This window comes from Globicephala melas, chromosome 5 (genome assembly GCF_963455315.2).
Source record: "Globicephala melas chromosome 5, mGloMel1.2, whole genome shotgun sequence".
NCBI lineage: Eukaryota > Metazoa > Chordata > Mammalia > Artiodactyla > Delphinidae > Globicephala > Globicephala melas.
This window is the reverse complement of record NC_083318.1, coordinates 33,167,689-33,190,003: the sequence shown is the minus strand read 5'-3', so window position 1 is coordinate 33,190,003 and position 22,315 is coordinate 33,167,689. Positions and strand designations below refer to the sequence as shown.

Here is a 22,315-nt window from a genome sequence, read left to right as displayed (position 1 = left end):
TGTAGCTTTGTAGCATAGTCTGAAGTCAGGGAGTCTGATTCCGCCAGCTCTGTTTTTTTCCCTCAAGACTGATTTGGCTATTCGGGGTCTTTTGTGTCTCCATACAAATTTTAAGACTTTTTGTTCTAGTTCCGTAAAAAATGCCACTGGTAATTTGATAGGGATTGCATTTAATCTGTAGATTGCTTTGGGTAGTAGAGTCATTTTCACAATATTGATTCTTCCAATCCAAGAACATGATATATTTCTCCATCTGTTGCTATCATCTTTAATTTCTTTCATCAGTGTCTTATAGTTTGCTGCATACAGTTCTTTTGTCCCCCTAGGTAGGTTTATTCCTAGGTATTTTATTCTTTTTGTTGCAATGGTAAATGGGAGTGTTTACTTAATTCCTCATTCAGATATTTCATCATTAGTGTATAGGAATGCAAGGACTTTCTGTGCATTAATTTTGTATACTGCAACTTTACCAAATTCATTGATTAGCTCTAGGAGTTTTCTGGTGGCATCGTTAGGATTCTCTATGTATAGTATCATGTCATCTGCAAACAGTGACAGTTTTACTTCTTCTTTTCCAATTTGGATTCCTTTTATTTCTTTTTCTTCTCTGGTTGCTGTGGCTAGGACTTCCAAAACTACGTTGAATAATAGTGGTGAGAGTGGACATCCTTGTCTTGTTCCTGATCTTAGAGGAAATGCTTTCAGTTTTTCACCATTGGGAATGATGTTTGCTGTGGGTTTGTCACATATAGCCTTTATTATGTTGAGGTAGGGTCCCTCTATGCCCACTTTCTGGAGAGTTTTTATGATAAATCGGTATTGAATTCTGTCAAAAGCTTTCTCTACATCTATTGATATGAACATATGGTTTTAATACTTCAATTTGTTAATATGGTGTATCACATTGATTGATTTGCATATATTGAAGAATCCTTGTATCCCTGGGATAAGTCCCACTTGAGTGTATGATCCTTTTAATGTGCTGTTGGATTCTGTTTGCTAGTATTTTGCTGAGGATTTTTGCACCTATATTCATCAGTGATATTGGTCTCTAACTTTCTTTTCTTTGTAGTATCTTCGTCTGATTTTTGTATCAGGGTGATGGTGGCCTCATAGAATGAGTTTGGGAGTGTTCCTTCCTCTGCAATTTTTGGAAGACTTTGAGAAGGATGGGTGTTAACTCTTCTCTAAATGTTTGATAGAATTCACCGGTCAAGCCATCTGGTCCTGGACTTTTGTTTGTTGGAAGATTTTCAATCACAGTTTCAATTTCAATACTTGTGATTGGTCTGTTCATATTTCCTATTTCTTCCTGGTTCAGTCTTAGAAGATTATACCTTTCTAAGAATTTGTCCATTTCTTCTAGGTTGTCCATTTTATTGGCATAGAGTTGCTTGTAGTAGTCTCTTAGGATGCGTTGTATTTCTGCAGTGTCTGTTGTAACTTCTCCTTTTTCATTTCTAATTTTATTGATTTGAGTCGTCTCCCTCTTTTTCTTGATGAGTCTGGCTAATGGTTTATCAAGTTTGTTTATCTTCTCGAAGAACCAGCTTTTAGTTTTATTGATCTTTGGCACTGTTTACCTTGTTTCTATTTCATTTATTTCTGCTCTGATCTTTATGATTTCTTTCCTTCTGCTAACTTTGGGTTTTGTTTGTTCTTCTTTCTCTAGTTCCTTTAGGTGCAAGGTTAGATTGTTTATTTGAGATTTTTCTTGTTTCTTGAGGTAGGCTTGCATAGCTATAAACATCCCTCTTAAAACTGCTTTTGCTGCATCCCATAGGTTTTGGATAGTCGTGTTTTCATTGTCATTTGTCTCTAGGTATTTTTTGATTTTCTCTTTGATTTCTTCAGTGATCTCTTGGTTATTTAGTAACGTATTGTTTAGCTTCCATGTGTTTGTGTTTTTTATGTTTTTTCCCCTGTAATTCATTTCTAATCTCATAGTGTTGTGGTCAGAAAAGGTGCTTGGTATGATTTCAATTTTATTAAATTTACTGAGGCTTGATCTGTGACCCAAGATGTGATCTATCCTGGAGAATGTTCCGTGTGCACTTGAGAAGAAAGTGTAATCTGCTGTTTTTGGATGGAATGTCCTATAAATATCAATTAAATCTATGTGGTCAATTGTGTCATTTAAAGATTGTGTTTCCTTTTTACTTTCTGTCTGCATAATCTGTCCATTGGTGTAAGTGAGGTGTTAAAGTCCCCCACTATTATTGTGTTACTGTCAATTTCCTGTTTTATAGCTGTTAGCATTTGCCTATGTATTGAGGTGCTCCTATGTTGGGTGCATATATATTTATAATTGTTATATCTTCTTCTTTGATTGATCCCTTGATCATTATGTAGTATCCTTCCTTATGTCTTGTAACAGTCTTCATTTCAAAGTCTATTTTATCTGTTATGAGTAAGGCTACTCCCCCTTCTTTTGATTTCCTTTTGCATGGAATATCTTTTTCCATCCCTTCACTTTCATCTGTATGTGTCCCTAGGTCTGAAGTGGGTCTCTTGTAGACAGCATATAGATGGGTCTTGTTTTTGTATCCATTCAGTGAGCCTGTGTCTTTTGGTTGGAGCGTTTAATCCATTCATGTTTAAGGTAATTATCGATATGTATGTTCCTATGACCATTTTCTTAACTGTTTTGTTTTTGTAGGTCCTTTTCTTCTCTTGTGTTTCCCACTTAGAGAAGTTTCTTTAGTATTTGTTGTAGAGCTGGTTTGGTGGTGCTGAATTCTCTTAGCTTTTGCTTGTCTGTAAAGCTTTTGATTTCTCCATCAAAGCTGAATGAGATCCTTGCCGGGTAGAGTAATCTGGTTGTAGGTTCTTCCCTTGCATCACTTTTAAGTATATCATGCCACTCCCTTCTGGCTGGTAGAGTTTCTGCTGAGAAATCAGCTGTTAACCTTATGGGAGTTCCCTTGTATGTTATTTGTCATTTTCCCTTGCTGCTTTCAATAATTTTTCTTTTGCTTTAATTTTTGCTAATTTGATTACTATGTGTCTCGTTATGTTTCTGTTTGGGTTTATCCTGTATGGGACTCTCTGTGCTTCCTGGACTTGCGTGGCTATTTCCTTTCCCATGTTAGGGAAGTTTTTGACTCTAATCGCTTCAAATATTTTCTCGGGTCCTTTCTCTCTCTCTTTTCCTTCTGGGACCCCTATAATGAGAATGCTGTTGCGTTTAATGTTGTTCCAGAGGTCTCTTAGGCTGTCTTCATTTCTTTTCATTCTTTTTTCTTCATTCTATTCCGCAGCAGTGAATTCCACCGTTCTGTCTTCCAGGTAACTTATCCGCTCTTCTGCCTCAGTTATTCTGCTATTGATTCCTTGTAGTGTAGTTTTCATTTCAGTTATTGTTTTGTTCATCTGTTTGTTTGTTCTTTAATTCTTCTAGGTTTTTGTTAAACATTTCTTGCATCTTCTCAATCTTTGCCTCCATTCTTTTTCCGAGGTCCTGGATCATCTTCACTATCATTATTCTGAATTTTTCTTCTGGAAGGTTGCCTATCTCCACTTCATTTAGTTGTTTTTCTGGGGTTTTATCTTGTTCCTTCATCTGGTACATAACGCTCTGCCTTTTCATCTTGTCTGTCTTTCTATGAATGTGGTTTTTGTTCCACAGGCTGCAGGATTGTATTTCTTCTTGCTTCTGCTATCTGCCCTCTGGTGGATGAGGCTAAGAGGCTTGTGTAAGTTTCCTGATAGGAGGGACTGGTGGTGGGTAGAGCTGACTGCTGCTCTGGTGGGCAGAGCTCAGCAAAACTTTAATCTGCTTAACTGTTGATGGGTGGGGCTGGGTTCCCTCCCAGTTGGTTGTTTGGCCTGAGGCAACCCAACCCTGGAGCCTACCTGGGCTCTTTGGGGGGGCTAATGACAGACTCTGGGAGGGCTCACGCCAAGAAGTACGTCCCAGAACTTCTGCTGCCAGTGTCCTTGTCCCCAAGGTTAGCCACAGGCACAACCCGCCTCTGCATGAGACCCTCCAACACTAGCAGGTAGGCCTGGCTCTGTCTCCCCTGGGGTCACTGTTCATTCCCCTGGGTCCCAATGCACACACTACTTTGTGTGTGCCCTCCAAGAGTGGAGTCTCTGTTTCCCCCAGTCCTGTCCAAGTCCTGCAATCAAATGCCACTAGCCTTCAAAGTCTGATTCTCTAGGAATTCCTCCTCCAGTTGCCAGACCCCCAGGTTGGGAAGCCTGACGTGGGGCTCCGAACCTTCACTCCAGTGGGTGGACTTTTGTAGTATAAGTGTTCTCCAGTCTGTGAGTCACTCACCCAGCAGTTATAGGATTTGATTTTACTGTGACTGTGCCCCTCCTACCATCTCATTGTGGCTTCTCCTTTGTCTTTGGAGGTGGGGGATCTTTTTTGGTGAGTTCCAGTGTCTTCCTGTTGATGACTGCCCGGCAGCTAGTTGTGATTCTGGTGTTCTCACAAGAGGGAGTGAGAGCATGTCCTTCTACTCCACCATCTTGGTTCCTCTCCTCATGTTAGCTTTAAAACTAACAGCATTATACTGCTGTCTTATGTTTAACTGAGGATAAAGGAATCACCTTTTGTGTTGCACAAATACTAACCTGACTATTTTCTACGTTTAATTTTGTCAGTTTGTCTTTGGTGACTGTTTGACATATTTTGCAATGAATAGCCCCTGAAATCTCCTGGTATCATCCAAGGTATTATTAAATCTGCTCCTTTTGGTATTATGGAATCTTAGAGTATACTGTCAACTCTATAATAAACATTACTGATAAATGATAGTAAGAAATCTATGAATAAGTATGGAACATATCCTTATTAAGATACAAGGTATACATTTACAGAACACCAATTCATAAATTCCTGGAAGATGATATTACATGACTCTTGAAGTTGGATGCCTTTATTAAATTAACCTACAAGCAAAAGGTAAGTTCCTTCCTATAAAATATACTTGTTCTTAATTATAAGAAATCAAAACAAAAAGTTGTTGCCCTCTAAAAAAAACATTCTTAAGTTAATCCCAACTATATATAAGTCCACATCCTAGGAATGTACAGGGACTTGGATATATCCATTTTAGGCCAAATCATTTCAATATACAAATACAAATCAATAGAAATTACATTTCAAAACTAACATAGAGACAATGGATCATTACTTCAATTTCTAGCACCCATCTATGTGGTAGACACAGAGAACCGTGAATGCTCACATGCCTCGATGCGTTTGTAAACACAAACACTAAGTTTTTAAAAAGAATTTTAATATTTTTCTCTATATACTAATGTAAATGATGATGGAAAAATTGTATGTGTTGCGCTATTTATCCGTATTCTTTTCCTCTTATTTTCAGTCTCTTTATCTTTTTAATTTACATTTCCCTTTCTGCTTCCTTTCTAATTATTTTTTTCATTATATTGACCTCTGGTACTCTAGTTTTATACTCATTTCTAACTAAGTAAAAATATTGCTAATTGAGACCCCACTTACTCAGAATTTTTGATAAATCAGACACAGCTTGTAGTTTTCCTGCTTTATCTATTCAAATTGAGTGAATTATATGAAACCATAATGACACAGGTATAAATAAACAGCATCAGCTTTAAGTTGTTTAAAGTTTAATAGAATTAATAGGATATACATATAAGTAAAAAGGTCTAAATGAAGGGGGTGTTGGATAAGTTTCATAAAAATGGTAAATGGGGAGACTGCAACCAACTTTGTAGTCTGTTCCAAAAGAAATACGAAACTATAAGAAAATTCCCTGTCCTTAAAACATTAAAATCTTCTTGAAAATATAAGACATAAAATGATATATAATACCATGACAATAATTATATTATCAAAAAATTGTAATAATGAAAATAGTAATAGTAGTAAAAATAATATAGTAATAATTATTGTTATTGAAATGAATGTTTTTATGTGCTAGGTATTTACATATCTTATAATGCTTAACCTTTACAACAATTTTTATTTCAGATATGAGGAACATTATACCTAGCCAACTTAAGTTATTTGTTTAAGACTCACAATAAGTAATGAAACTTAAATTTGAAACAGTTTGTCTGATTCACAAGTGTTTATTATTAAACTTCTGTTACACTACTTTAAAAAATGAGCTCAAAAACTTATATAAAAGTTTGAATGTGGCTGAAGTAGTCCTGAAAGAATTCACAGATGGGTTATGCTACGTCTTGAACTCTGAAGGAGGAGGTGTCTTTTAGGAAAGAAAAGAAAGTGGGAGGATATTTTGGGTGATCGAGCATGAATAAGATGAATGAGAAGTGTTTTTAATATTCTATTTACTTACACAATTAAACACTGTTTAAACTTTTTACTAATTCATGATAGGCTTGCTCCATGGTGAAGCTTTTTGTGGGCAATGTTAATAGTGAGAGAAACAAACAGCTGGACTTTTATTTTCTTAAACTGGCATGACTGAATTTGAACCAAACTGAGATTAGATATTAAACAGTCATTAGCAAAATACCATAATTCTTTGTGGACTTGAAGAAGAGACTAAACTTAATGATCTTTTCACGTGTTTTAGTGACACACTGTAACCATATATATATATATATTTTTTTTCTGTACACGGGCCTCTCACTGTTGTGGCCTCTCCCGTTGCGGAGCACAGGCTCTGGGCACGCAGGCCCAGCGGCCATGGCTCACGGGCCCAGCCGTTCCGCGGCATGTGGGATCTTCCCGGACCGGAGCACGACCCCGCGTCCCCCGCATTGGCAGGCGGACTCTCAACCACTGTGCACCAGGGAAGCCCTGTCACCATATTTTATTGGGTCAAAATCATAAATTTAACTGAGTATTGGTCACTTTTGACATAAGTGCTTTCCCTATAAAAAGGCAAAGAAACACACTTTCTTACCTTGTATTACATGCGAGTTGTCTTTCAAGAAGAAGTTATACAGGTATTTGGGGATAAAAGCAGACATACAGGCATAAGCCAAGGCTAAGAAAGAGTAAGGCAAATATAACAAATTAGTTAATGAGGTAAAAGATCAGCTGTCATTCACTCACTTAGCACACATTCCTTGAATCTATTTTTAAACAAGAGTTATGTAATAACTGATGGAAGCACAAAATTTAAGGGGAAAAACCCTGTACCATTTAAAACAGAAAATGTTTTGGACAACAGAAGATAACCACCTTACAAACTTTTCAGTTTCAAACTACTGCAGCAGCAAAAAAAAAAAACAAAAAACCCAAAACAAACAAAAAACCCAAAAAACAAAAATAAACAACAAACAAAAAAGCAAACTACCGCAGCAATCATTATCCTACAAGAATAAAAATCTTTTTTACCAGAACTTTATGCATTTTTAAAATCTCTAAACATAATCATTATTAATGAGCTATATAAACCTCAAGATCGCTAATTTTTGTTGATGCAAAGAGCCTGAGAACTTTGGAATTAGAAACACTAGCAATAAATTGTTCTTTCAAACACAGATCCTTTACTATTTTTGGATCAGTATGTGTGATAATGAGCTATGCTTAACTAAACACAACAAAACCTAGTCTAAAGACTAATATCAGAGAACAGGCATTTAAAAATGTAGTCAAATAGTAAAATTTTAGTTCTCTGGGATTATGCTATTGCTACTCAAATTCCCAAAATCTATGAAAATTCTGATATGAAATAGAATTTGAAGAAATGGAGATTCTGAGATTGAGGCTTCTAAGGATTTATGCTATATATGGTAACACTCTCTATATGCGATATCATTAGAGATATTCGCAGTAAATATTCAAATATTTATTGAAAAACCTACTATAAAAGGCATTATATGAGGGAACAGAAAACAAAACAAAAAAAACCCTTGTCATTTAAAAAAGCTGCTAAACAAAAAAAGGGTTACTATATTAGTATATAAATAACTATAATACAAAACATACAGAAGATAAATTTCTGGAAATACAAAGTGCTATATGGATTCAAGAGGGTAAGAAAAGTCTTCATTAAGGAGGTGGTGGCTTAAAAAATAAAAGGAGGTAGTGGTTGAAATAAAAGTCTCTGGAGGATAGAGTATCAATATTGTTTTCTTTACAAATTGTTCAGAAAGTATATATAGACTAAAACTAATCTCTAAAAAAGTCAGAATTTTCTCCAAAGTTTCATAAAAATAGTCACCAAAGTAGATGAATGCATTTAGAATAATCTATCAGGTTCTCCCTAAATCTCCAGTCACAGCTGAAACTCTCCAGTAATAAACTAATCCTTCACATCCTCTAAAATGAGTCTAATAGATTATTTCACAGAAATGTACAATATCTACTAGGAAGAGAGCAAGAACCTTACAATGAAAATAAAAACTTTCACGTTTGATTAAAATATTTTAAAATAATATGCACAATAATTATTTAAATGATAAATAGGCTTACCTTCATTATTGAAATTTAAATAGAGAAATGGAGCACAAAGTGAGTCAAGACCTGATGGAGAGAGGTTGGGGAAAGAATTCAAATAAACTTAATCCAAGAGAATTGTAGATATATACCTTATTGAGTTCTCTGCATTACTTCTCTATAGATTAAGCATTGTACGTTATTACCCATTCAGAAATATATTACGTCATGGGTTATTGTGAGGAATAACTGATGGTGACTGGCATAGAGTAGATGTCCAAAATAAACCAACCATTATTATTATCAAGGTTATTATGAGTTGAAGAGAGAAATATAGTAATAGAAAAATGTAAAAATGATAGAAGGCTTGCATATAGTACCTGACTGTGTGATCTTGTCAATCACTTAACTCAGACAGGTTTCCTTATCTAGGAGACGAAAATTTTTCTTACATGTTTCTCTGGGATGATGAAAAAAAATTCTTTAAAAAATTGTAGGGCTTCCCTGGGCGCAGTGGTTGAGAGTTCACCTGCCGAGGCAGGGGACGCGGGTTCGTGCCCCAGTCCGGGAAGATTCCACATGCTGCGGAGCGGCTGGGCCCGTGAGCCATGGCCGCTGAGCCTGTGCATCTGGAGCCTGTGCTCCGCAATGGGAGAGGCCACAACAGTGACAGGCCCGCGTACCACAAAAAAAAAAATTGTGAAGTAAAATACAAATACATGACATATTTCTTTTATTAATAATAATGCTATTCATACACTGTCATGTTAAAAGAATGTATATAAATTTATCTGTAACCGTCAGAACTCTAAAATGAACAGAGCTAGGAAAAATAATAGCTTCATTTTCAGGTTTGGCCAGAAATAGACACAGAATTGAAATATAAGCACTATTATAACAAATTCAAAAATAAGACTATGTGGAATGGATTTCTCATTCATGAATTTATCAATGACCACAAAAACAGTAATGAGGAAAGCTACAAATCAAGGATATGGAGCATTAAAGAAATTTTTTAAAAAAGAGAGAAAAAAATGAGAAGTTCAGGGTGATATCCTATTCCGCAATTCCCAGTAACCCTGATAAGCATAAGTTGTAGATCATTAAATGCCAAGAATGTAAACTTGCCGCAAATTATTTATGGTACAAAATTATTTTATTATTTGCATAAGTATTGAAAAAGTGTATTCACAAAGATTACAATAGCACAAAATATTCTTTATACTTTCCTAATCAACATGACAGCAAGTTGTCTCATTAAATGTCTTGCATTTAAATGATATTCATTAGACATTTAGACAAAGTTAAAAAAAAAGTTCTCATGTAAACCTCTCAAAAAATAGAGCATAGCTTTAGTATTGACTTTTCTCAAAGCCAAGGATATTTTGATATTTTGTTTTGATTTTAAAAATTGTCAGTCATGCAACATGTTCCTAACACTTCAAAAAGTGTCTTAGTAATAGGGAAAAACAGTTACCTTGCCAATATACAAGATCAGGATGAGACACAACCCAGGCTTTTAATACACGCCTAAATTTTGCATGACCTTCTGGTGATGACAGCAGTTCATCATACTGATGACAACGAGGAATATCCACTTCAATCTGTAAAACAGCCAAACAATAAGGTAAAACTATAATGGACTGATTGCCAATAAATCCCAAGATAAGGAAAAGGAGAAATTGTATTATGAAATTCTGAATAGGCAACCTCCATAATTGTGGTGTCTGAAGTTTTTGAATTTTATACTAATCCACTGGAAACACCAAAAAGTTGTAAGTATACTTAAACAAGGAAAGCAGACTACTTCTTTTGAAAAGGTATGTATTAATTTAGTTTTAAAAAAACCTTCCTTTACATTCTGGTCTAAATAAAGGACAATTTCTTCAGACAAAAAAGTACATTATTAGGAAAAGTTGCTTGGCCTAAACTCCTAAAAGGAACAGTTTTAACTCACTAATGAGTTAGAGTAGATCTTAAAGAGGTAAGAGTTATGCTTCTCTAACACCATATGCATATGATGGCTGCTCGGTATTCATAATGAAAGGAAGAAAATTCCTCATGCCTTTTTAAAATGTAAAGACTGGGCAGACTTATCTTAGGTTGTTTAAGAAAATCTAAATCATACTTGTCTATCTGTAGGAATTGGAGTATCTTTATCAATTGCATCATACTTGGCATGAATAGCCCCCTGCAAAAAATAAGAGAAGATATATTACTTTATCATACCCTTAATAAATTATAAATTTAGGAAAAATCTATTTATAAATATCTATCTTTGAAAACATACCCAATTATAGACAGGCACACTCAAACCCGAAGTATACTCCTTAGAAAAATTTTCTACATCTTTGACAGTCTGTGATGAAAGTCTGAGACAATTTACCATTTTGCTAAGGCAGACATTTGAATTAGACACACTGGAAGACAAATGTGTTGAATGAGTCATGTGGCTAACGACCATGCTTAGCCAATCTCCCAGCCTCCACAGCAACACAGAACACAGCCTTGCTGTTCTCTATTCACTGTTATCTCACGCATAGTAAATTTCATGAAGAAATTTTTTTTAAATTCCGGGGAGGGGAGTAGGGTTCATCCACAAGAAATTTCCCTGTTAAAGTTGGTAATGAAAGCAAAAGTAAAGTGAAACTGTTTAAAGCAGTGGTAGTTCAGCACCAGGAAGCAGAAGTTTGGGATGAATTAAAGAGTGGAATATCATGTAGTTATAAAATCATTAAGGAACTAAAGGGATCATTTACATTTTTCAGTTATACCATTACAGAAAGAATAACTGAATAAACCACTTCAAATGTTTGGTCAGCGTCCCAAGCATGGAACACTTCTTATTAGTCTGGTTAACCGTAATGGTAGAGAAACAGCCAGGAATTTGGGGTTCAAACTCTGTGCTGTGCCAACTTCTCTGGCACATCTATTTAATGAAAGATTTGGACAACCTGACCTTGGAAGTCCTCTTGAATTTTAAGCATTATATGGTTCTACAATTCTAACTATTACTGTATGATAGAACACTAGACATTCTTGTAAAGCAACCAACCAAAGTCAAAGATATTTAGAGACTCTCATCAAGGGAATCAGGAATGAAGGAAGGAAATCTTTCAACAGAGAGTTAAAAGGATTAAAAATATTTGGGGAAATTCACACACACAAAAATAGGTGATGGACATCCATAAGATATCTATAAGAAAATACATGAAGGCAAAATGACAAAGAAATTACAGAAAATGAAATAATCTGGCAGGATTTGGCCCATTATCATGACTGCTCTTCTCTGATAGCACTGCAAGTCACCCCACTAATTTTGTGACACTTTTCCTTTCCTCACTGCCACAGATAAGGTGTTGTAGAAGATAAAGTAGCTATTTCTCTTAGCAGCATGCTTTTGGTAAGACAGATGTGCCAAAAGGCACTAAATCATTATGTTAATGATTTCTGACAAGGTTCAAATTAGTATGGAAGATTTTTCCAAATTTAGATAGCATTAGTTATAAATAGGCAATCCAATTCCAAGATGAACATACTTTATAAGCAGGACTATAGACTTATAAATGATATACATATATTCTTAAAATATTTTGATTTTAAAATAATCAAGATAATTTCTGTGAGTCCATTAAATACATTAAATAGAATAAATCTAACAAACCATCAATTACGTTTTTCTATTCTATCTAGTCTATATTCTTTTCCTCTACTCCGTTCACTTAAAATTGCCAAATATTCTTAATGTTCATATTTTACTACATAATTTTCTAGCAACTTGAAAAGTACACATTCAGAAAGCACTTTCATTCTTTTTTCCTACCACTATTAATCAGCTTCCAACCTTCTCTTTTCTTTTTTACCTCAACTCCCAGAAGAGCAGCCCAGGTGAAACCTCTCATAAGAGGAGGAATATCGACTCTTGCTTCTTTCCAGATTTGATTTTTTTTATATGGATAAGCCTACAGATAAAAAAAGATATGAAAAATATCTCAAATTACCAGTGTCATCTTTTTAGTCTAGACAGATCTCAATATACCAGTGAAAAAGTTGAAGGTGAACTGTAATACATTTCTAAGTACCTGAAATTACTTTGATGTTATTAATACATATAAATTAGCAGTGCAATGGTTCTCTATCTTCTGTAAATCTCCTATTACACAATCAAAGAGAGGAGCTGATTCTACTGTTTTTAATCATTCCTCTCTATTATGTGCTCTGGGAGAATTAAGAAAGGCTCATAATGAGAATAATATTACCAGTCTCATATGGGTAAAATAATGTATGTAAGGCACTTTGTAAAATATCTGGTGATATAGAAAGTATTAAACAAATATGTTATTATGGTTTCTTCTATATCTTTGCACATAAATTTGTCATTCCGTAAATTTGTATGTTAGGAGAGATTTCTAGAAGAGAATTACTAGGACAAAGGGTATGGATGTTGTTAATGCTCTTGATACATATTTTCAATTGTTTTACAGAATGTTTCTAACACCTTACACTTACTCTAAAAGAGTGAGAGTTCTGGGGGCTTCCCTGGTGGCACAGTGGTTGAGAGTCCACCTGCCGATGCAGGGGACACGGGTTTGTGCCCCGGTCCGGGAAGATCCCACATGCCGCAGAGCGGCTGGGCCCGTGGGCCGTGGCCACTGAGCCTGCGCGTCTGGAGCCTGTGCTCCACAACGGGAGAGGCCACAACAGTGAGAGGCCCGCGTACCGCAAAAAAAAAAAAAAAAAAGAATGAGAGTTCCAATCTCAATATACCTTTATTCACTTTGCTAATTCAGTATGCAAGAAAAAGTTATTTTAATTTTTTTTCATTCCTAGTAAGGATACACATTTTGAATTGATTTACTGACTAGTTGTAGTCCTGTTGCGTTCTTTATCCATTTCTCTGTTTCGATAATAGTGCTTTTTCTTTTGGTTTTTAGGTGTTCATTTACTTATTTGGCTGCACTTGGTCTTAGTTGCGGCACGCTGGCTCTTCATTGCGGCATGCAGGGATCTTTCGTTGTGACACATGGGCTTCTCCCTAGTTGTGGTGCACGGGCTCTAGAGCACGTGGGCTCAGCAGTTGCTGGGCACGGGCTCCACAGCGCACAGGCTCAGCCGCTGTGGCATGCAGGCTCTCTAGTTGTGGTGCGCAGGCTTAGTTGCCCTGCAGCACGTGGGATCTTAGCTCCTTGACCAGGAATTGAACCCATGTCACCTGCATTGGAAGGCGGATTCTTACCAACTGGACCACCAGGGAACTCCCCTTAGGTGTTCTTTAAATAGTACAGATAGTAATATTTTGTCTAATATGATTTTGCATAGATTTCTGCATCTTGTTTACTTTTTAATTTTATGTACTATGAACAGGTATCATTTTTATAATTAAAGTTAATCAGAAAAGATAGGTCATAAGAATTAGTGTTCTCATGACATCAAGATTCCCTAAGAATTACCAATGAAATAAAAAATAAGGATTGTATGTGGGCTCTTTATAACACTTTACAGTTTAGAATCTCTACCTTTAGCAGCCTGTCAAAGAGAATGATTCTGTTTAGTTGGTACTCTGTGTCCCTCTCTCGGATGATTAAAGGGAGAGTGGCAGCTGCAGACAGCTCATTATTGCTGTTTGAATGAGGTAAATTAGACTGACTGTAAAAAAGAAACAAAAGCAGAAAAATTGACAAAAGGTATAAAAATTTTTAAAATTAAAAACACCATATTTTTGTGTTATTTTTAGGAAATACTTTTCAAAGAAAATGTACAAGCTTCTTACCAGTATAATATAGACAGAAAGGAAAAATAAGTGTAAAAGGAGACGATATACTCACTCATCTTCAAGTAGTGGGTAAAATGCTTCTCCATCAACATCTTTTAATCTCTGTGAATTCAGAGAGAAAGTATTTGTGATATTTAGGATCTGAGACAGAAACGCTGATCCATATTTAAAAGGAAAAATACATTAAAATTATGAATTTATAAAGGTACCAAGAAAAGTATAAGATAGAATCTAAAATTCATTCCTAACATAAATATGCAAATATACCATGCCTCAAGTGATTAAATCTGGCTGTGAAGAACCGTTTTTTTGGTTTTTGATTTTTTAACCTCTAGGTATCTCTTGTAAAGGTTAGACACCTATAATAATTGTTGTCCAAACACAATTCAGAAATACTAAAATTAGTATCAAATTTAATAAATGGATATTTTAAAATTATATGAATATTATTTTAAAATGTACTTTTGCATACATATCCCTCAAAGTCAGATTTATTTTTGTTTTGACATTAATACAAACTAAGACAAAAGTAAGGTGCTAATAAAAAGGATTCAAAAGAATTTCTCACATCATACTTTGAACATAGATGATTCAAATGGCTGATAAATCAACTGACAAAATTCAATTTTTATTTTTTTCACAAAGTCATTATAATAAATGTTACACCAAATGATGACATTGCCAGAATTACAGATATTCTCCAAAAACATAAGAAGGTAGGCAGTAGTAAAGTAAAATCTTAGACAAATGCTAAGCAGGGTGATTAAAGTTAATGCCACCCTGCCTGCTGCCCTGCTGTTCAGTTCAACTTCCAACTAGAGGGCAGCGTGTCTGCTCCTCTGGGGACCTACACAGAAGATCGAAGTCGCTGTGTAGCCAGCATCGACCTTCTGCTGATTAGAGTCACTGTGCACTCATCCATGTGAGTTATTCCCAGAATTTTTAAAAGCCAAAGAAAACCCAGCACAGAGAATCTGGCAAACATTGGATTTATGCCTAACTTTTCTCTAAAATTTGACATGTGTTTATCCCATTTTGCCCTTAAACCTTGAGGTATTTCTTTCACGTATTAAAATTCTAAGTTGAAAAATAAGATTTTACCCAATTTTTACTGCATTATTAACGTACATATTTTTTTAAAGCTTAGGTTTTACTGCCCTGAAAGTCATAAATATTATTAGTAACTTGTCTGCTTTTTTTCTAGTTAAAAATTTAGCATATTAAGGGTTTAAAAAAGGCAAAAATACTTATACAGAAAAGTATAAGATAAAAATTATTATTTGTTTTCTACATTATTTTAAAAATCAACATTAATATTTTTTCTGAATAATTATAGAAAAAAGTATTTTAAATTTCAGAAGTGGAAATGTAAGGGAACTGAGGAAGTAAATAAAATGGAAGCCTACATTCAACTTGTATTCATATAATTTGGATTATATTTAAATTAAAGAAACAAATTAAGAGTTAAATACAATCAGTTGAAACCATATGTTTTGGATATACTTTATTGTTTACCACCTTGTATTGCTACTTATTTTGTCCACTGTACACATTCTTTCTCTTCAAAGAGATGATAAGTTTAGGGTATCAGGTGTAATCATCATATATTTTAATTTTCTGTTCCTGGCATTATAGCAGATAAGAGATTCTAATATCTCCCTATTGTATAATGTGTAAAATATTAAATGACAGGAAAAGCCTAAAAGAGTAACAAAAATGCAATGACGTAAGACACAAAGCTGGGTTTACAGAGAAAGGAGGTAAACTAGCACTAAAGTATACTTACTGATAACTGTGGCCTAGGGTTTTAGAGCACAATGGGACACAGGCTCAGGCACCTGATTAAAGGGGCAGCCAAACTGGAGGCGACCCTGCTACACCCCAGTAAAGACAGAACTGTGTGTATGTGCTGGCGGTGGGGTGGGGAGAGGGCTCTGAACTGCTAGCCTAGAGACAGACAACAAGGGAAATTATCTATTTTATCTTTGGCTATAGACAACAATAAAAAGGCTAGGAGTTTTAGCTTCCAGTCCAACAGTCAAAAGCTTGGAAGTTATCCCTCCTGCCCTAACAGCAAGAAAAAAAATGGAAGAAACTGAAAATCAACAGCTCTTTTTAGAGCCATCAGGATCAGGGCAAAAATGCTCCCTGGAAAACTGGAGAGACAGGCAAATATAGACAATCACAGCTAAGGTGGAGCAGAAGCTACTGCTGGAGCCTGGTAAGAACATTTGAAGGGTAACTGACTAATTGCTGCAGATTTAGCAAGGACTAACCTGAGAGATAAAAACTTCTGGAGGCCCAGCCCTAGGGGAAACTCCACACTTCCTTGAGTTTTACCTCCATAGCCAACAGGTTCTCAGGGTGAAAGTCTAAGAAAAATCCCCTCTTGTCTCTTGCAGGAGGAGGGGCAAAGTAACCACTTTTAAACTGCTCCCAGAGTACCCTGTTGTCAAAAGTAAAGGCCTGCCCTCAAGGGAAACCATTTTACCAGAGTCTAAATGACCTGGGGTAAGGGCCCTCTAGTCTTTGATGTGGGGATAAGAAATACCCAATTCCAGCTCTCTCTAGCCTTCCTGTCTCACCTAAAGAAATGGGGAGGGAAGCTGAGAAGCTCTGGCCCAGAGACAAAGGCTCACTAAAACACTGAGACCTAATGATAAGATTATCCCTCCAACCTTATCTCCCTCCCCTATCTTATCTCCATATATAGAGTTCCTGTATAATACAGGGGATTCCAGCTGAAAGAACTGCAAGCCTCAGACCCTATATAAAAGAGTCTCCAGGGAAACCCAAAGGCAGTAAGGAAGATGAGAACAAGGACACTTGAGAAAACTTTACCCTCTGACAAAAAAGCTACACAACAACTAGATAAACATGAAATCTTGCACTAAAGGTCTATTTATGATTGTTCTTCTTACTAATATATCATGTTGGGTTTTCAAAAAAAAATTGTTAAGCCCTGCTAAAATGTAAAAGAAAGACATTCAGGACCAGATTCACATATGGTAGACATTTTGGAATTATCGGACCAGGAATTTTATATAAATAACTATGATTAAAAAGGATAAAAATTACATCAGACGGGTCTCCAGAAAGCACGTAAGCAAAAAAGAGAGTGGGGTGAAATGTCTAAAGTACTGAAAGATAAAAACAACCAAACTAGAATTCTGTATCCAGCAAAATTACACCTCAAAGTAAAGAAGATGGTGGTGCAGGGGTTAAGAATCCCACATGCCATGGAGCAACTAAGCCCGTGTGCCACAACTACTGAGCCTGCACTCTAGAGCCCACAAGCCACAACTACTGAGCCCGTGCACCACAACTACTGAAGCCTGTGTGCCTAGAGCCCATGCTCTGCAACAAGAGAAGCCTCCACAACAAGACATGCCGCCGCGACGAGAAGCTCGCGCACCGCAACAAAGAGTAGCCCCTGCTAGCCGCAACTAGAGAAAGCTTGTGTGCAGCAATGAAGACCCAATGTAGCCAAAAATAAATAAATAAATAAATTTACTTTAAAAAAAAAAGTAAAGAAAGATCCAACTCTACGTTGTCTAAAAGAAACCCACTTTAAATATAAAGACATAGATACATTAAAAGTAAAGGGATAAAGATATACCATGGAAACACTAATTAAAAGAGAACTGGAATAGCTATATTAATTTCAAACAAAACAAACTTCAGAGTGAGAAACATCATATATACACATACACACATCCTATTTATAAGACCAACAATTTAATATCTTAGGAATAAATCTGATAACATATATAGACACTAAAAAGGAAATTTTGATATAAAATAGGACCTAAATAAATGGTACATCTACACCATGTTCAAGAAATAGGACTCATATGTTGAAGATATCAATTCTCTACAAATTCAATGCAATTCTAATCAAAATCCTATACTTTTAAAATGAAATGACAAGACGATTATAAAAATCAAATAGAAGAGCTCTATGTTAGAGAGTTCACGTTAAAGAACAAACTGGGCATCTCCCCTGCTAGGCATCAAGACCTCATATAAAACCATGTATTAATATAGTGTGTTATTGGCTAAGGTTATACCAATAGGTCAAAGATCAGAATAGAAAGCTCAGAAACATATCCACACATACATGAAAGAGCTGATATTACAGATCAAAAAACCAAGAGTGAATTATTCAATATGTAGTGCTGAGACAAGGGATTATTTCTTATGAATGAAATGTGATTTTGGATATCTACCTCACATGTTACTAAAAAAAAAAAAAAATACAGGTGAATCAATGGACAAAATGTGGAAAAAAGGTCTAAATCTTTTAGAAGAAAATACAGAAGAACTTCATAAAAATATATTTGTAACCTTGGTAAATGTTAACATTAAATTTAAATGTTACAATAAGCAAAATATATCAAAACATATTTGACTATAAAGAAAAGCATTGATAAAATTAAGAACTCTATTCATTAAAAGACACCATCAAAAAGTTAAAGGAAAAGCCACAGATGAGAACATAAACGCACCACATACAGGCATACCTCAAAGATACCGTGGGCTTGGTTCCAGACGACCATAATAAAGCAAATATCACAATAAAGCGAGTCACACAAATTATTTGGTTTTCCAGTATATATGAAAGCTATTTATACTATACTGTAGTCTATTAAGTGTGCAATAGCATTATGTAGAAAAAAAAAAGACCATACATGTACCTTAATTAAAAATACTTTATTGCTAAAAAAACTGCTAACTGGCACCTGAGCTTACAGCAAGTCATAACCTTTTTGCTGGGGGAAGTCTTGCCTCGATGCCGAGGGCTTGCTGACTGACCAGGCTCATGGTTGCAGAAGGTTGGGTGGCCCTGGCAACTCCTTAAAATAGGACAGCAATGAAGACAGCCCCATCAGTTGACACATCCTCTGATGAATGTTTTCTCTGTAGCAGGCAATGCTGTTTGATAGCATTTTACCCACAGCAGAATTTCTTTCAAAATTGGAGTCAAGCCTCTCAAAACCTGCTGCTTGCTTTATCAGCTAAGTTTAAGTAATATTCTAAATCCTCCGTTGTCATTACAACATCTTCACGGCATCATCACCAGGAGTAGATTCCAACTGAAGAAACCACTCTCTTTGCTCATCCATAGCAAGCAAATCCTTACCCGTCATTTAAAGTTTGATCATGAGATTGCAGCAGTTCCATCACATCTTCAGGCTCCACTTCTAATTTTGGTTCTCTTGCAATTTCCAACACATCTGCAGTTCCTTCCTGCCCTGAATTTTTGAACCTCTCAAAATCTTCCATGAGGGTTGGGGAATCAACTTCTTCTAAATTCCTGTTAATGTTGATATTTTGACTTCTTCCCATGAATCATGAATGTTCTTAATGACATCTAGAATGGTGAATCCTTTCCAGAAGTTTTCAGTTGACTTTTCTCAGATCCATCAGATAAACTGCTATCTATGGCAGTTATAGCCTTACTGATTTCTTAAAGGATAAAACTTGAAAGTCAAAATGACTTGATCTGAGGGCAGCAGAATAGATGTTAGCAGGCATGAAAACAACATCAGTCTTGTTGTACATCTCCATCAGAGCTCTTGGGTAACCTGGTGCATTGTCAGTGAGCAGTAACATTTTGAAAGGAATCATTTTTCTGAGCAGTGGGTCTCAATAGTGGGCTTAAAATATTCAATAAACCATGCTGTAAACAGATGTACTGTCATACAGGCTTTATTGTTCCACTGATAGAGCATACGCAGAATAGACTGAGCATCATTCTTAAAGGTCTTAAAATTTTCAAAATGGTAAATTAGCATTGGCTTCAACTTAAAGTCACCAGCTGCAGCATTAGCCCCAAACAAGAGACTCAGTCTGTACTTTGAAGCCAGGCATTGACTTCTCCTCTCTAGCTATGAAAGTCTAGATGGCATCTTCTTCCAATAGAAGGCTGTTTCATCTACATGGAAAATCTGTTGTTTGGTGTAGCCACATTCATTACTTATGTTAGTTACATCTGGATAACTTCCTGCAGCTTCTACATCAGTACTTGCTGACTTCATCTTGCACTGTTATGTTCTAGAGATGGCTTCTTTTCTTATAACTCATGAATCAAGCGCTGTTAGCTTCAAATTTTTCTTCTGCAGCTTCCTCACCCTTCTCAGTCTTCACAGAATTGAAGAGAGTTAGGACCTTGCTCTGGATTAGGCTTTGGCTTAAGGGAATGTTGTGGCTGTTTTCATCTTCTATCAAGATCACTGTTCACTGGAGTAGCACTTTTAATTTCCTTTAAGTATTTTTTTCTTTGCATTCACAACTTGGCTGTTTGGTGCAAAAGGCCTAGCTTTTGGACTATCTCACGTTTTGACACACCTTCATCAATAATAAGCTTAATCAGTTCTAACTTTTGATTTAAAGTGAGAGATGAGAAACTCTTCCTTTCACTTTAACACTTAGAGGCCACTGTAGGGTTATTAACTGGCCTAGTTTCAACACTGTTGTATCTCAGAGAATAGAGAGGCCGGGGAAGAGGGAGAGAGATGGAACAGTCAGTTGGTGGAATGGTCAGAACATACATTTACAGATTAAGTTCACCATCTTATGTGGGCATAGCTCGTGGTGCCCCAAAATGATTACAGCAGTAACATAAAAATCACTAATCAAAGATTACCATAACAAATACAATAATAATGAAAAAGTTTGAAATACTGCAAGAATTACCAAAATGTGACACAGCGACACAAAGTGAGCAAATGCTGTTGGGAAAATGGTGCCAAGAGACTTGCCTGATGCATGGTTGCCACAAACCTTCAATTTGTAAAAAATGCAATATCTCTGAAGTGCAATAAAGCTAAGTGTGATAATTGAGGTACGCCTGTATACCCAACAAAGGTTGTGTAAATGAATACATTTTTAAAAGTCCTCAAATCAGTAAGAAATCACGCAAAAAAACTGGCAAGAGATATGAACTAGTAATGTACAGAGAGGTAAGCAAATGGCAAAAAATATGAAAAGGCTCATAACTGTACTAAAGTCAGGAAATTGAAAATTAGTATTATAGTAAAATACCATTCTACACCTTTCAGAACAATAATTTTTAATTTGATAAGACCATGTGCTATCACATATGCAGACAAATGAGAACCCTTATCCAACGATAGTAAAAAGATAAAGTGATAAGGCCACTTGTATGAACAGACAATATAACAACATATACTAAGCTGATGATGTACAGATACTATTTTCCAACAATGCCACTCCTGGGCACATACCTTAAAGAAACTCTCACATATTTTATAGTACCAGGCAGAAATTTAAGGATTCATGTGTATCTGTAAGGTTTTATTAAAAAAAAAAACAGAAGGAAGGAAGGGAGAAAGTTCTGAAGCAAATTTGCCAAAATACCATTCTTACATTTCTTAGCTGGCATAATGACAATGTCACAGTGGTGTCATCTAATAGTGAGCTTCTATCTCGACCTTGTCCAAAGCTTTCACCATCTTCAAAGAGAAAACTGAAAGGAGATTAAAAAAATTATTTTTAATTATTTTAGTGAGCACAGAAATCTGATTTATTGTTTCTTGTAGAAAATTTATTCTAAATTATCAATCTCTTCAACAAAAGAAAAAAAGAAATTTTAGACTGAATGGGTTAATAAAAAAGTAACTGTTGGTTGAAATTTCTCCAAAAAATTTTCATTTTTAAATATATGTTGAGTTGGTATAAATACAGTATATAAATATAAAGCATTTTAGTAATACAAGAGTATGATTTATACTCTCTGCTCATGCAGGTGCAATGATTAAATTACTCTCCTGACAGTATGTAAATGTGTTCCTGAGGAAGTTTATATGAGCAAAAAATGATAAAGGGAACAAAAAAGAAAGATGCTAATGATGATAACTCCTCAGGAGAAAGAATACTGAATAATAAATGCATTTAGAATTTTAGAGAATTACTTTTGAGAATTTTTATATCCTTCAAACCATTTATTCTTATAATTTCCATCATCTTATTTCCTAATTTTCTACTTAATTCATTGTGTGAACAATATAATTAAAGTAATATTTAAAAATCAGCTTAAGAGGGGAAAAATGTAGAGAGCTAGTGGTGTATTCAAATAATTAACCTAAAATTTACATGTGAAGAAAAAAATATCAGCAGATTAATTCTACAGTTACCTACAAAGATCAAATCTAGTTCTAAAA

The 22,315-nt window shown here is 35.4% G+C and overlaps 1 protein-coding gene across 3 annotated transcripts in view; it reads right to left on the bottom strand.

Moving 5' to 3' along the window:
- The window catches only part of TBCK (TBC1 domain containing kinase), a 237,476-nt gene that overhangs the window by 144,322 nt on the left and 70,839 nt on the right, over nucleotides 1-22,315 (bottom strand). For all 3 annotated transcript variants that reach the window (XM_060299116.2, XM_030864124.3, XM_030864123.3), the window contains exons 12-19: nucleotides 21,522-21,621; nucleotides 14,182-14,231; nucleotides 13,873-14,002; nucleotides 12,220-12,318; nucleotides 10,485-10,547; nucleotides 9,834-9,960; nucleotides 8,393-8,443; nucleotides 6,876-6,959 (exon numbers count right to left, since the gene is read on the bottom strand). In XM_060299116.2, the coding sequence (XP_060155099.1) occupies nucleotides 6,876-6,959; nucleotides 8,393-8,443; nucleotides 9,834-9,960; nucleotides 10,485-10,547; nucleotides 12,220-12,318; nucleotides 13,873-14,002; nucleotides 14,182-14,231; nucleotides 21,522-21,621 (704 nt within the window). The remainder of the gene's footprint in view (nucleotides 1-6,875; nucleotides 6,960-8,392; nucleotides 8,444-9,833; nucleotides 9,961-10,484; nucleotides 10,548-12,219; nucleotides 12,319-13,872; nucleotides 14,003-14,181; nucleotides 14,232-21,521; nucleotides 21,622-22,315) is intronic.